This window comes from Propithecus coquereli, unplaced genomic scaffold (genome assembly GCF_000956105.1).
Source record: "Propithecus coquereli isolate 6110/MARCELLA unplaced genomic scaffold, Pcoq_1.0 Scaffold475, whole genome shotgun sequence".
NCBI lineage: Eukaryota > Metazoa > Chordata > Mammalia > Primates > Indriidae > Propithecus > Propithecus coquereli.
The window spans coordinates 201436-215840 of record NW_012150563.1 but is presented as its reverse complement, the minus strand read 5'-3'; the positions used below and the strand labels follow the sequence as shown (position 1 = coordinate 215840).

The following is a 14405-nucleotide window of genomic DNA, read 5'->3' as shown; positions in this document are numbered from 1 at the left end:
CGCACTACCTGAAGGATGGACATATTTGAAACACGGACTTCGGTGGGGGGGGGGGAACCAAGGGCAACACACGTAACCTAAACGTATGTACACCCATAATTTGCTGAAATAAAAAAAAAAAAAACTTTATTTACAAAACAGGTAGTGGCCCACATTTGGCCCACAGGCCACAGTTTGCTGACCCCCTTTTTAAAGCATAAAGGAAGGTCAATGGCTCCTTTTTATTTACCGGCCACCCCAGGTGGTTTACATGACTCTAGTACTGTGTTCTGGGAAGCTCCTGTTGCTCTCTCCCTGCTGTCCTGCGAGCATGGTCTACTTTCCATCTTTCCCCTGAGGAGGTCATCCCTGGTCTGCTTCCAAAACACCACACCCTGGCCAATCATGTCTCTTAGCTACTTGATTCTGAATTGTCCCACATACGTGAGTAGCAAACCTTTGCATCTGTGGCTCATTCCTAATGACTTAGGATTTCCTTCCCAACTTACAGCTGGACGGTTATATCTTAATAAGCCCAGATCCTTTTTCTTTGGAACATTTCCCAGTGACAGAAATACCATAAAATGCGGTAAAAAAGCTTATGTAGGTATCTTTCACATGGCAAACTTGATGTCAGAAGGGACGAGTTCACAGGCCGACACTGCCTAACCCACCTGGGCACACGCAGTTGCACCGGATGCCCTGCTGGATGAAATCTGCAGCCACAGACTTCGTGAGGCCAATCACAGCCGCCTTGGTTGTGCTGTACACGCACCTGTTCACGACTCCTGAGGGTGAAGGCAAGGTTCGGCAATTGAAGGAATCAAAAACATAGTGTCCTTTACAAAGTTAACACAAATAAGTTTCCCCAGTAGCCATTTCATGCTTCCTCCCAACTTCCTCCCCTTTTAAAAAAATTGATATCAGGTTTTCTCCTGTAATAGGGCCAGTTTCAGAATCTAGGAAAATAGATCACTAGAGGCACAACTTAATTGAGAGTTGGGTGTTGAAATGCTTGCACTTAGTTAATTAACATCAGTAGTCTTAGTTTTTCATCCCTTGGTTGGTATAATCCCTAGGCAGATTCTGAAATAAAGTAAGAGTTAAGAACAAAACAAAACAATAAAACAAGAGGCCTAGGCACTTCTTTACACTCCGCTCTTATGCATGCTTAATGTGTATATCCTTGCAATGAGAAGGACTGTTACCTCAGCAGTAGCTATTTCATTTTAAACTCACAAATCCATCTGTGCCAGACTGTGACATTATCTACACTTTGCACTGCTGTCCTGGTTTTCCAACTTTGTTTCTCACTCATGGCCCAGATCGATTGTCTTAGTGAAGCGTTCCAGAAACCCACGGGCAGAGGTACTTTCCCTGTGGTGACAGCTCTTTGTACAAACCTAAGTTACGATACTGTCGCGCCGTGGAAGAAGATGTTTGCCTGCCTTGCTCCCCGTTTTGGATTGTGAATTCTTTTGGGGCTAGGGGCATATGGTGGGTACACAATACATTATTCTTAACTAATTACATGACAAATGTTTACTTCTCTAGTTCAATGTTCATTTTCATATCCACTAGAAGGCATTAGAGAAGGCCAAAAAAAAAAACCCAAATTTTTATTTAATTTTATCACTGGCTTACATTTAAAGTGAAAGGTCTAATGGCTAAGGAACTTAATACTAATTTTTTAAAAAGCAGTTTTGAAATTATGTGTGAATTTAACGATCTCTGCTATGTTTATTCCCAAACCCATAGCACTTACTGGCGTGTGCGCATAAGAATCTGGTCCTCAGAGGGAGACGGACCTACCTTTGATGCTGGAAGCCACAGAGGACATGTTGATAATATTGCCAGATTTCTGAGCAAGCATCTGCCAAAACAAAACAAGTACAAAGAAAATCCACTTTGCAGGCTAGAAATGCTGCCTCTTTAAAAGAGGTATCTTATTAATTATCAATATTACGTCCAGGGAAGCAGTCTTAACAGTGAAGCCACAACACCTCCCCAACTGTCGCTGGGAATTGAGACGGCAGGCGTACACGCGTTCCATTTCCCAGGGGGACTGCCACCTTCGCCTGACACCAGAACATTAGCAAGACCAAGAAAGAACTCTGAGCTAAATGAACGTGAGAGAATGTTAGCCATTACTGCGTGTTCCTGATGTTGGGAAACTATTCCTCCATTCAACACGCATTCATTGAATGCCTGTGGTCAGGCACTGTGCTTGGTCCAGGACATTCGAAGATAAACAACATAGTCCCTACCTTTAGGCAGCAACCAGTCTGATCGCAGTGGTGGGCCCAGCCAGCATCCAGTGATAACAGAGCCCTCCACAGAGACCTAACTGGAGGCTGGGGCAAGAAGAGACCAATTCAAGTGGGGGGACATGCAGAGGGGACCTCCTGAGAAGGAAGTATGTGGGCTGACTTTTGAACACTAGAGTACTAGTCAGAAAAATAAAGGGTGTTTCAAGGAGGGTCCCTCTCCACATGCATAAAAGCTCCACCAGGAACTGAGAGGAGGGGAGGGGTCTGGCTGGAATGCAGGAGGCTGCAGAGGTCAACAGAGGCTGAATTTAGGAACTTAGGCGTTACCCCGAGGGCAGTGCGGTGACGTTGAAGGGTTTAAAGCAGAGGAATGACGTGCTCAGATTTGGGGATTACGAAGATTACTCTGGTGCCATGCAGAGACCAGTGGAAGCTGGTGCAGGATCCAGAAAAGGCACGATGAGAGCAGAGCCGCAGAAATGTCTGTGGGTAGCAGAGGAGGAGACGGGTGAGGCAGGATGGACAGGGCCTGGGAGACGGTTGTCGCACTGAGGCCAGCCTCGCCCCTTTAGGGCAGTGTTTCCTAAGAACGCCTCCTTCAGAACTCCACCACTAACGGGTGAGTCTATTAAGAGGAGGGTCTTTGGCTGTTTTGTCCTCCTAGACAGTATACACAGTAGGCAGTCGGTAAGTGTTGATGAATCAGGATCCCCCGAGGGACTAGTTTAAAATGCGGATCGCTAGGCCCTGCCCCAGATCTAAAGGACTACATAATGAAAAAAGCTACTATGAATTACAAAGTTTTCAAATGCACTTGCCCTTTGTCAATTATAACATGCAAGTATGTTTTCAAGAAAACATAAGCACGTGGGCTTAGGCACCGCCAGCGTTTTGGAGGAAGAAACAGGAAGCTGAGAATTCCTGGCTACTGGCACTAAGTCCTCAGGGCGACCACTGACTGGGCCGAGGACCATAAACAACAAGGCAGGAGACGACGGATCGCAAGGGAGCAGCGAAGGCTTAAAACGCCTGGTGGGGGAAACCAAAGACCACAAGCCAGAAAACAGAAGCAAGCAAGCCAGGATGTGTGTGTGTTATGTGTTATGAAAATCAAGTATAAGAAAAGGGTTTCTACAAGGAAGGAGTCTCAACAGGCGTGTAAAGGATTAGACAAAAAAAAAATCAGTTGGGGTGAGTTTCTTCAGCAGCTTTCAGAAAAAGAGGTGCAGGAAAGGGGAAGGCGAATGATTGGATGGACCCAGGCCGGGGGTGGCCAAGGTGATGTATTTCCTTCTGGTATTCTTCTTTCTGTTTTCATATTTGGCTACCAACTGTATCTAAGAAGAGAGTCTGAAATAACCCCAAGGCATTGTGCTGAACGGACCAAGTGGATACAAGCAGAGGCTGACGTGACCCAACTGACTCAAGAAAGAAAGCAGGAGAAAAAAAATGTAACTCAACTGTGTTTTTCTACATAATAAAGGGGACCATAATGAAATGGGGTCCTCATAAAAACATCAGGAATGTTGGTAAAGTGCAATGGTGTTGAAAGCCAAGTCTTACGATTGTTCCGTCTCATCCAATTTAGCAAATAACATAACCCATTTTTCATACATATGAAATATATATATCCCAACTTAACATATAAAGATGGGCTACCAAGTACATTCAGTCTCCAGTCTTTGAAATGCAGTAATTCCTGAGGCAAAACCTTAGAATACAGCCACCTAGGAGATGCCAGCTCTGCCCCCTAACACTATCCATTCAACCCCCGTCCCTCTGCTGCTTCTGCAGCCCGCAGTCCTCGTCTCCTTCCTCGCTGCCTTCCCAAGCCCAGCTCAGGACCTGCCGTCACGGTGTGATGCTCTTCCTGTCTCCCACACAACAGCACTCTCCGGCGAGTATGACCAGAAAGTGCAGTGCCTGGTACATAGTGACGTTATATAGGATTGATCTCCCAGAAACTCAGGTGGGGGCTAGAGAGACCCCTAAGAGTTCTTGCAGCTGTATCTAGTTAATCTTACTCTGACCCAGCCTTTCAGTTCCGGTCAGCCAGAGCTCAGCTGCTAACATTGGCAAACCCTGGCAAGTTGGATCTCCGATGGTTCAATGCTTGACCACCACCTGGATTGACAACCTTGATTCATTTACTCATTCGAATGTTTGCCGAGCACCTCCGTGTGTTAGGGACTCTTTTAAGATACAGCAAGGTGGGTGGGTGGGAAAGCAAAAACAAACAAACAAACCCAAACAACAAAGACATCCCCAATTCTTTGCCCTAATGAATTTTCTCTTGTAGTGGACCTTGGATTCTACAATATTTTATTTCTTAATTTTATTAAATTATCTTAATAATTTTATTAAGATTATTATTTATCTTAATAATTTCTTATTTAAGAAATCTTAAATTTCTTAGTTTTATTTCTTATTCTTACAATGTTTTCAACTCGTTCTCATCTTTTCACTGATCTATCTGGTAGTCTTGGAATGCTTTTCCGTGTATCTATCCGTGAACAACAATTTCCTACAAGTGTTCGTATATTCTGACCACCTGACCTTTCAGATCTGTCTGGACTCCAAATCCTGGCTTCCCCTGGAAAGTTCTAACCTGGTATGTGTGTGTCACAGTTAATGACACAGAGAATCTTAGACAATCAGGGCTGGAAGTGACTGTGTAATCTATCGCTCTCCTTGTTAGATAGAAGCAGCAGACACGGGGGGTGCAAGTGCCATCTCCCGGGTCACACGGCCAATTACGGACAGAGCTCAGATTGTGCCTGAGGACTTCTGGTGACCGTGTCAAGTTGGTCAGGTCACTTTAACCAAGTAGCGCTGAAATCTTCTGATTCCACATTCCAGTCATTAATATCTCTTGGGATTTTTTTTACACAAGTGTGTTATTGGCAAAATGGATCATTGTTAAGATGCTTTAAATCATGGGCAAACTCACTAATTTGCAAGTTTTTGTTTGTATATTTTAAAAGGTGACACTTACTTACAAGTTTAAATTTCACTCCACTGTACCCCACCCCTACCTCCTTAACCAATATTTGTAAAGTGCTTCAGACAGAAAGTACACTGGTTTTGTAAATGAGACCGGTACCTGTGCAACAGTCTTAACCACCGTGACCTCTGCTCCACTACCATGTTCTATGCTAAGGCTCTGTTTTCAAAAACTACATTCAAGTTCTAAATAATACAGACTCTCATAAACTCCAAATAGGAAAAAAAGGCAATGTATGATTTTTAAAAATTTGCTAGTTCAACATTTTGTGGAACCACCCAAAGATCCCTTCTGGGTACTAAACAAGTAGATTTGAAAAAAAAAAAAAAAATTCCTTCATTACTAAGTCAATTTCTCTAATTTTCCTGTTAATGCTCATCTGGATCCTTCTTGACATTAGGTTGAATATTCAGCAAAGTATCAGCTCTGCTGTGCCATTTTCTCCTGCTCCGGGCTGGCAGCATTCAGCGCTGTCAGTCATCTAGTCTGGCTGGGGTGGGAGGGAAAAATGGCTCCCTTGCATTTCACTAGGGTTCAGTTTACAACTTTGAGCTGGGCTCGTTCTGTACGCAGTCAACCCCTTCAATTGTCCGAGCCTGCGCCTCCTGCCACTACTGGCTTATGAGCTCAAAGTCATTGACATTCCTCAAGTATGCTTCTCATATTTATACCTCCCAGAGTACCTTGAATAGTGCTTTATACCAAAAGGCACTTAATGCTTGTTTGTGAAGTAAAATCAAAAGCATTGACGAGTTGTGTGAAGGTTTGAGAATTCGAGAGAAGCAGGCCCAGAAGGAATGCTCAAGCAGCACACACTGTCTCTCTCCTGTCCAGTACCTCTGTGGCTCAGCTAAAAACAGGAGCAAATGGAGAAGCTTCAGGGCAGAGAAAAGCAATGGGGTGTGCCCACGTAGGGAGTGTGTGCCTAGACACTGAGATTCATGAAGGCGCTGAACTTCCAGGCTTTGAATCTTGGTTCTAACCACTTGCTAGTTGTGTGACCTTGGGCAGGTTACCTAACCTCCCAGTTCCATCTTCTGTATAGTGGGTGATAAAACAGTACCTACCTCATGGGATCGTTCCAGTCCCACACGCTTCTTTGCTGGTCCCTTTCCCTGGAAGCCTCTCCCCAGACACCTGAATGACCAGCTCCCTCACTTCACTCGAATCGCTATGAAAATTTCACCTTCTCCAGCAAGGCCCTGGAGGGCCTCACTGATATCCCAGTTTCTTTTTCTTCATAGTACTTATAACCACGCCATATATTATATGTCTATTCAATTACTTATTATCCTCTCTCACTCCCAATAAGGGGGCCTCCCTCGTAAAAGGGACTTTGTTTAGTTCACTGATGTGTCTTCTTTGCCTCAAATGGAGCCTGGCACGTAGAAAGTGCTTAATAAATATTCCCTGAATGCTGGGCGCGGTGGCTCACGCCAGTAATCCCAGCACTTTGGGAGGTCAAGGCAGGAGGATCCCTTGAGCCCAGGAGTTCCAGCCCAGCCTCAGTGAAACAGTGAACTCCATGTCTACAAAAAAATAAGAAAAATTAGCTGGGCATGGTGGCAGGTGCCTGTAGTCCCAGCTACTCAGAAGGCTGAGGCAGGAGGTTGAGGCTTCGGTGAGCTATGACGATGCCACTGCAATCCAGCCTGGGCAACAGAGTGAGACTCTATCTCAAAAAAAAAAAAAAAAAATTATACATATATGTGTGTGTATATATATATATATATATATATTCCTCGAATGGATGAGCTGGAAGGTTAAGTGAATTAATTTATGTTAAATGCCTTGATATAAATGTTCAATGCATGTTAGTGATTATGTTAGCACCCGTGGGGACCCTTTCTGGGTGCCCAGTGTGAAGAGACCTAATGCAGTGCTCATCCTAGCGGTGGTGGTCGTCCTACTTTAGGAAGGAACGCCTTGATCATCAGGTACATGCTGCGGACGTTGAGATTCATCGAGAAGTCCCAGTCTTTCTCTTCACAGTCCAGGACAGTTCCATGATGGACAAAACTGGAAATGCGATTAAACAATGGGGGGGAAATTGTCATTAAAAATTTCCATTTGCTGATCATTTCTATTGTCATTTATTGATTTAATCCATTGTCTGGCTTATCAAGACTTTAAACAATTCAAACGTAGTATTACTTAGTACATTAGGTTAGTAAAAATACCAACAACTTAAGCTAGAACATGCCATCTGAAAACAACATCCTTCTTTGACAAGAAAGCAAGAATTTGGGATCATCAAACATAGGAAGCTCTGTATCAACTGTGGTGGAAACATCAATGCCCTTAAAAACATACGAATAAATGAGGACGGGACAGCTGCCTTATTTGACTCCTATTTCAAGAGCAACAGTGCCCTCGGGTGGCATAGCGTCAGCATTCCGAAGGGAGATCAAAATTGCAGGGAAAATAAGTGTCAACATCTCAGAGCAGTGAAGAAAAATTGCTACTGTGTAGTTCTAACACACCTAGAGATGTTAGTATATTATATAAGAGACGTTAAGGCTGAACAAAACAAACCCTTAAAATGACCTTCATTCTTTGAGGTCACACTTCCCGAAGGAAGCTGCCTAAACACTGGAACCCTATTGATTTGGTCCTCTGGACTAAATTAATGACATAATTAATTATAAAATATTGCTGACCGTGCTTCCCATGCACCACAGTTCTTGCGGTTCGGCCCGAATGTCAGCTTCCTGACAGCAAGCACCACGCACTGTATTTCCACATCCCCTACACTGCTGAATATTCAATAGTAGCTCAAAAACTAACTTCGCTAACTCTTTTTTTAGGTCTCTGGGTATATTCTTATATGAGGATGGGCAGATTATTTATGAAATAGATCATCAGAAATGACTGCTTTAATTTAATTTCCATACCTGGTGACACGTGATGCAGCTTTGTGTCAGTACCAGTTGTCTTGAGTAGACCTCACCTGCCCAAATCATTTCAACCTCTAGAGCTGTCTCACTTGCTGGATCTTACGTGTGATACAAATGCCATCTGAATTCTAGCCATATTTCCCAAGGAATATATCATGGTTCACAGTGAATAATTTTGCCATATTATCAAAATTCTTTTAATAAAAGTCACAGACAACTTTCTACAAGGAAAGTAAAATAAAAAAGTTATAAATTACCCAGCAACATTAAAGAGAACATCAAGTCTCTCAACCGCATTGGCAAACTCATCAATTTGCTTCTTCTTTGTGACATCAAGGACCCGAATCTGAATACCTGAAAAATAAAACAGAAGACATTATTTACCTATAAGCATAAAAAACGTTTAGCTTTGAAGATTGGCTGTTTTGAAGTATGAAGTGTGAAGACTGTAGCATCCATCCAGTTAGGCTTCATAGGGCTGTTGACCTAATTACCAGGGTCTCAAGAATCGGCAGAATCTCATTATAAAGTCCCATCCTGACCCCCCGATAATGCACCGCCCCTCTTCCTCCCCGTGTGTCCACTTAGTAAGCTGAGGAACAAGGGACCTTTCTGAGTAATGACTTTGCAGTGAAGTGCGACTGTCTACAGATGCTTCTCAGTGAGCAGCAGCGACAGCTGGAAGTGGCCCCTTCAGCCTACGCCTTCTCCCAGAGATGGCGTTGCTGGTGCCTGTACCGTCATCTGAATTTTGTCTGAGGGCTGGGGGCAGGGCAGGGGCTGTGGGAGCTTCACCTTTATGTCATTCCCATTATTTATTAGAAATCACTCTGTCAGTCAAAGGTGTCAGCACATATTTCTGGACTAAATTTAAATTGCAAGAAGAAGCAAGGGGATCAGAACAAGGAACGAAACACACTTGCAGGCTAGACATAAGATGAGAGATTCACGCTGTACTAGTTACTGAAAAACCCTGAACATTCTCTAGTAAAAGCAGCATTTTAAAAAAATATATGGTTTATTCACTTTTTGGATATAGAAAGAAAAGGTTAATAAACAAAGAAAGGGAAGACTGAAATTTTCTTTCAGAAACACCTCTTTACCTTTGCGCTTTCCCAGTACAGCAGCTTTATTTTGACTTGTTGGAATTAGAATTTAACTTATTCTAATCCAGTTAACTAATTCAAGGGACAAAGTTGTGCTGATTATGTAACCTGTTCTATTTGGCTGGAACAGTGATCTTGCAAATGGGTTGCCTGTTCTGATTTCTTTCAGGGTAGCTGTAACTGAAGTCCTTTGATGTTGAAGTCAGGGTCAGCGTGTGCAGAAGTGGTGGTGCACACCCAAATAATTTGGGTAATTTCAAGGTTTCTCATCGATATGTGTGATTTTAGGGCTGAGCTGTCTCCAACGTGTAGCTACTAAACACCTGCGGCTATCACACACTTGAAATACAGCTAGTCTGAACTGAAGTGTGGTAGAAGCATAAACACACATGGATTTTAAAGATTTAGTATGAAAATGTTGAGATATTGGTCAAAGGTACAATCTTGCAGTTATGAGTAAGTTCTGAAGACCTTATGTACAGCTGTACTAGTTACTAAATTAATATTAACTACAGCATATTGACTGTAGTTAATAATAATGTATACTTGAAATTTCCTAAGAGAGTAGATGTTAAATATTCTCATCGTACACACACACAAAGGTAACCATATGACGTCATGGATGTGTTAATTAGCTTGACTGTGAAAACCATTTCACAATGTATAATCAAAACATCATGTTGTATACCTTGAATATATGCAATTTTTATTTGTCAATTATAACTCAATATAGCTGAAAAGAAGAGAAAATTAATGATGGAGGCTTGTAATAAAGTTCTAATAGTTTACATAAAAAGATTAGTATAAAAAAGAATATAAGATATTCTATTAATAATTATTTATATTAAGTGCATGTTGAAATGATATTTTAGATAGATTAAATAAAATATATTATTAAAATTAATTTTACCTTGTTTCTTTTCACTTTTTTAATGTGGCTACTAGAACACTTAAAATTACACAAGGGGCTCACATCATATTACTATTGGACTAGAGGAGGAAGGAACAGAAGTGAAAAGTTGTTGGCAAAAGTTAACAAAACAATTGTTAAATTTTCACATGTAACTTTGTAACTAGGAACTGAATCCCTCAACATGTTGGCTAAATGAAAAAATTTAAATATACATCTTCAAATTTTTTTACACATTTAAATTCATTAGATTTTTGTGTGTAGGTTCACAGAATATAGATTTGACATCAGAGAGTCAGAATATAAAGAGAAGGCCAGCGCAGCTAAGTAGCTAAGGACGTTGCTTTTGACACGTGAGTATCAGTGCTTTATAATACCTTGCAGATTCTGAATCTCAAGTTCAAGTTGCTAAGTTGCTTACCAGGGTACTTTTCCAGTTCCTGCAGTTTGGACTCATTGATATCTGTGGCTATGACTTTGGCACCTTCTCTTGCAAAAGCCTGGTAGACACAAAGTACAAATAAATCCTTTGTTTACCTGATTAAACTGCTCCCATGAATAGAAAGTCATTTGGCCCTTTTCCCCTTTATCTTATTTCCATTGTTTTTTTTCCCTATAAAATAGGTGGAATTTCAAACTATTTAGTGTCATTCCTGTCCCACTGTTACAATTTTTATTTCTTTTTATCATTAATTAGAACATGACATACATTGTGCTTTCAGGGTAGCTGTAACTGAAGTCCTTTGATGTTGGAGTGATGCTTGTGCTCACTTTGTCCCTTTAAATAATATCAAACAAAATTGTGTTTTTTAAAAGCCATAATTCTGTTTTTAACATCTCTCAAAATACTGCTATTCTGTGATGAAAGACTATATGCATTTCTGAGCAGGTGACTAAACTCCAAATAATAAGAGAAAAATGGGTTATTTCAGTACTTTTCCTCCTAAGAGCATACTTGTGCTTTCACAAATGTCAAGCTGTAGCTTTCTATTATACTTAAGGTGCATCATGAGCTCAGGTGGGGGATATAAAGTGGGAAAAATTGACATAAACCAGGAGACAAAGGTCATCTGACCATCTCATAACTCTGGCACCCTATATCTCAACTGACATGATTTCAGAACACTATGCACCCCTGGAAGGCCCCTGCAGTAACTTTATAGTGATGCAGAGAAACTGAGGCAGAAAAATAAATTTCTCAGAGTCAAAGGTTATTACTGATGTCACACAATAAACATGTGAGGTATTCATTCCTTCATCTGCCTGGGGGTCAGTAGGGACTTATCTGTTTATTTTGTAACTTAAGACAACAGAAGCAAAAAAGTAAAAAGTGAAAAAATGTAGACTAGAATTAAATAACCATGGCATAAACCCACATAATTTAATACCTCGAAAGTTAATAAGCAAACAACAAAGATAATAACTTACTAAGGCAGCTGCTCGCCCGATCCCCTGAGCAGCAGCCGTCAGGACAATGACTTTCCCATCAAGTCGACCCATAGTGGAACCTGTGGTTTAATCTAAGGACAAGTGACTTTAATGGGTTACACTGTAGCGCGTGGTCCTGTGCAAGCAGTAACACTTAGAATGGACAGTTCAACGTGCTCCTTTAAGAACTTGAAGACAGCACCTCTGCGCGAGTAGTCCCATCATCGGAATCCTCCAGAATGATTACTCCAGATACCCAGCACTGAACATCAAAAACACTCAGCATAACCCACTGACGTGATGGCCGGCACGATGGGCACCGGACTTCAGCTCACCTTTGCTTCCTTCGGTACCCGGAGAGGACAGCCTCTGGCGCTAACACGGTGCTCACTACCACCACCGCCCTCCCCACCGCCCCCACACACATTGCTGTGGCATCGCCTGTGTCCTCACTACTCAGGGCTGCGTCTTGATTAACCTTCCGGAAACTTTTGTTGAGGTTTGCACTATCAATCCCTTATGGCTCTTCTTGTCCCTTGAAAAGATTTCATAGATGGCTTCAGCGATTCATTGAACAAAAGGGATGGAAATCAAATCGTGTCCAATACCCTCGTTTAACACTTGAGGACACTTCTTGGACCTGCCCAAGGTCGTAAAGCCAGTCAACGGCAGAGCCGGAACTAAACTTAGACTTCCTCACTCTTTTGCTATGTGAACAATGCTTCTAATCCTCTTTTAAAGTTTAAACACGCAGTAGTAACACTTTAACAAAACGTAATCAGTAATTTCCAAAAGGGGGAGATTGAGAAGCTCTTGACATAGGGGAAATGTGATGTGCACAGGATAATTGGTCAATGCCTGCGTTCGGTGAGAGATCACAGGGCGAGAGGAAGGGCTGGTGATGCGGCTGGGGCCGGGGAAGAGTAAAATGACACCCAATGAGGCTGTCTTCAAGGACACAGGTTCCTGCTCTTGCTCAGCTCCGTCCTTGACGTGTGCCTCTGACCTTACACCAGCTCACAAGGTGGCTGCTCGGTCCCAGGGCATCAGATCTGCATTCCACACAAAAAGAAAGGGAGGAGCAGAAGCCAAAAGGCCTTTCCGGGAGGGCTCGCCTTTCTATTCAAAAAGGAGGAAGCCCTCCCCAGAAAGTCTTACCTACATTTCATTGCCCACCTCTGCGACACTTGAGCAGCTCCAGCAGCAAGCGAGGCGAGGCCAGCCCCCACAAAGTGAAAAGCAGGGGGACAGAGATTTCGAGAGTGTTGAGTGAACCAACTGAGTACTACACATGCACAACCGGCCTGCACAATCGCTCTAACTGCCTCCTGATGGAGTACAGGAAGCTAGCCTTGTCCAGACGGCTCATACTATCTATCCTTTCTTTTGAATTTTATCTCCATTCTCTACGGCTTTATTTTATTTTTAGCAGTCTGTGGATGTGAGGTATAGGAGCTAAAAGTTTTTTTGTTTTTTCAGTTTTGTTGTTTTTTTGTTTTGTTTTTTGAGACAGGGTCTCAAAAACTCCAGCCTGTCGCCCAGGCTGGAGTGCAGTGGCGTCCTCACAGCTCCCTGCAACCTCAAACTCTAGGGTTCAAGGGCGCCTCCCCCCTTGGCCTCCCAGAGCGCTGGACTCACAAGTGGGAGCCCCTGTGCCCCGCCCTTCCCCCTACCCCCTGTCTTTCTTTTTTCTTCTTTTCTTCTTCTTTTTTTTTTTTTTCTTTTAAGCCTGCACACTTTGGTCCAAGTTCCACATACTGAAGGGCTAGTTACTCCTACAGGCGACGGGGATTGAAGAAATCATGCAAAGGGCGTGGCAGGATCAAACGCAGCCGCTGCTGCGGAGTCTGCGGGAGGCCGCCCTGCAGGCGCCGCGCTGCGCCGGCACCGAGTGCGCATGCTCGCCACGGCCGCGTTGCCGGAAGACCCGGCCCCCCCTCCCCGCCGGGCTCGCCCCGCGGGGCCGCAGTCCAGGCCTCTGTCAAAGGTTTAGCCAGGAATCTTTGACCCCCAAAGAAGCACGTCTTGAAGAACTGCGGAAGCAGAAAGCAACCCTTTTGCTCACTCTGAACCCTTAGCGGGTCTCTGTCTTTCTGGGACCAGATTTTAGGGCCAAAGCCTTAACACTAGATAAACTGCATTCTCAAACTAAAACGAATTTTTTTGGAAAAATGACTGCAAGCAACTTAAAATGGCAAAACGAGGCAACTCTTAATAAATCCATGGCGTTCTTACTCTAAATATTGTAATCAGCATGTTAATTTTTGATTCGCAGAGACACAAATAGCGCATGTTCAGAAATTCTAAATGTTTTCATGAGACAGGAAGAAAAATGTCCACGTGGATACTGTAAACATCCTTGTTTCTTTGGTGAAAAACTTATAAACATGCCAGAGTTTCAAACTCGTTAAAAACCCAAGTTTATCCTGATCTAACTTCTAAGATTAATCCTGAAATGGGCAAATTTCATAACAAAGCAACATCTCGAAATTAAGCCTCCCCCTCTCTCCAGTCCAAAGTTTCATTTAAAAACGATTAGGAAATCTTACTTTAAAGCAGCGAGCGGATGGCGTCCTCAGGATCTTCCAAACTTCAGACCTTCGTGCAGAAGTCAGTCAGGCGCTTCATAGTGCAAGCTGGGATTTGTAGTCCAGGCTCTTTCGGAGCTTAACGTTCGGCGTCTTTCGCCGTGTCGCGTCCGCCCGCTTTGTGCATGTACGTGCTGCCATCCAGCGGAGCTCGGGCAGAACTGTTAACTGCGATCGGAAGGGGCACGTGGAAAGCACTTTCGTTAATGCAGCTTACTTAGGA

At 43.1% G+C, this 14405-nt stretch overlaps 1 protein-coding gene across 1 annotated transcript in view; it reads right to left on the bottom strand.

Moving 5' to 3' along the window:
- Positions 1-14181, bottom strand: part of BDH2 (3-hydroxybutyrate dehydrogenase, type 2) — a 26256-nt gene extending 12075 nt beyond the window's left edge. Inside the window, exons 1-7 of the mRNA XM_012655376.1 lie at positions 14144-14181; positions 11595-11686; positions 10588-10666; positions 8408-8504; positions 7164-7272; positions 1792-1852; positions 654-767 (exon numbers count right to left, since the gene is read on the bottom strand). Coding sequence (XP_012510830.1) covers positions 654-767; positions 1792-1852; positions 7164-7272; positions 8408-8504; positions 10588-10666; positions 11595-11666 — 532 coding nt within the window. The 5' untranslated portion in view covers positions 11667-11686; positions 14144-14181. The remainder of the gene's footprint in view (positions 1-653; positions 768-1791; positions 1853-7163; positions 7273-8407; positions 8505-10587; positions 10667-11594; positions 11687-14143) is intronic.
- Between the last annotated feature and the right edge of the window lie 224 nt (positions 14182-14405).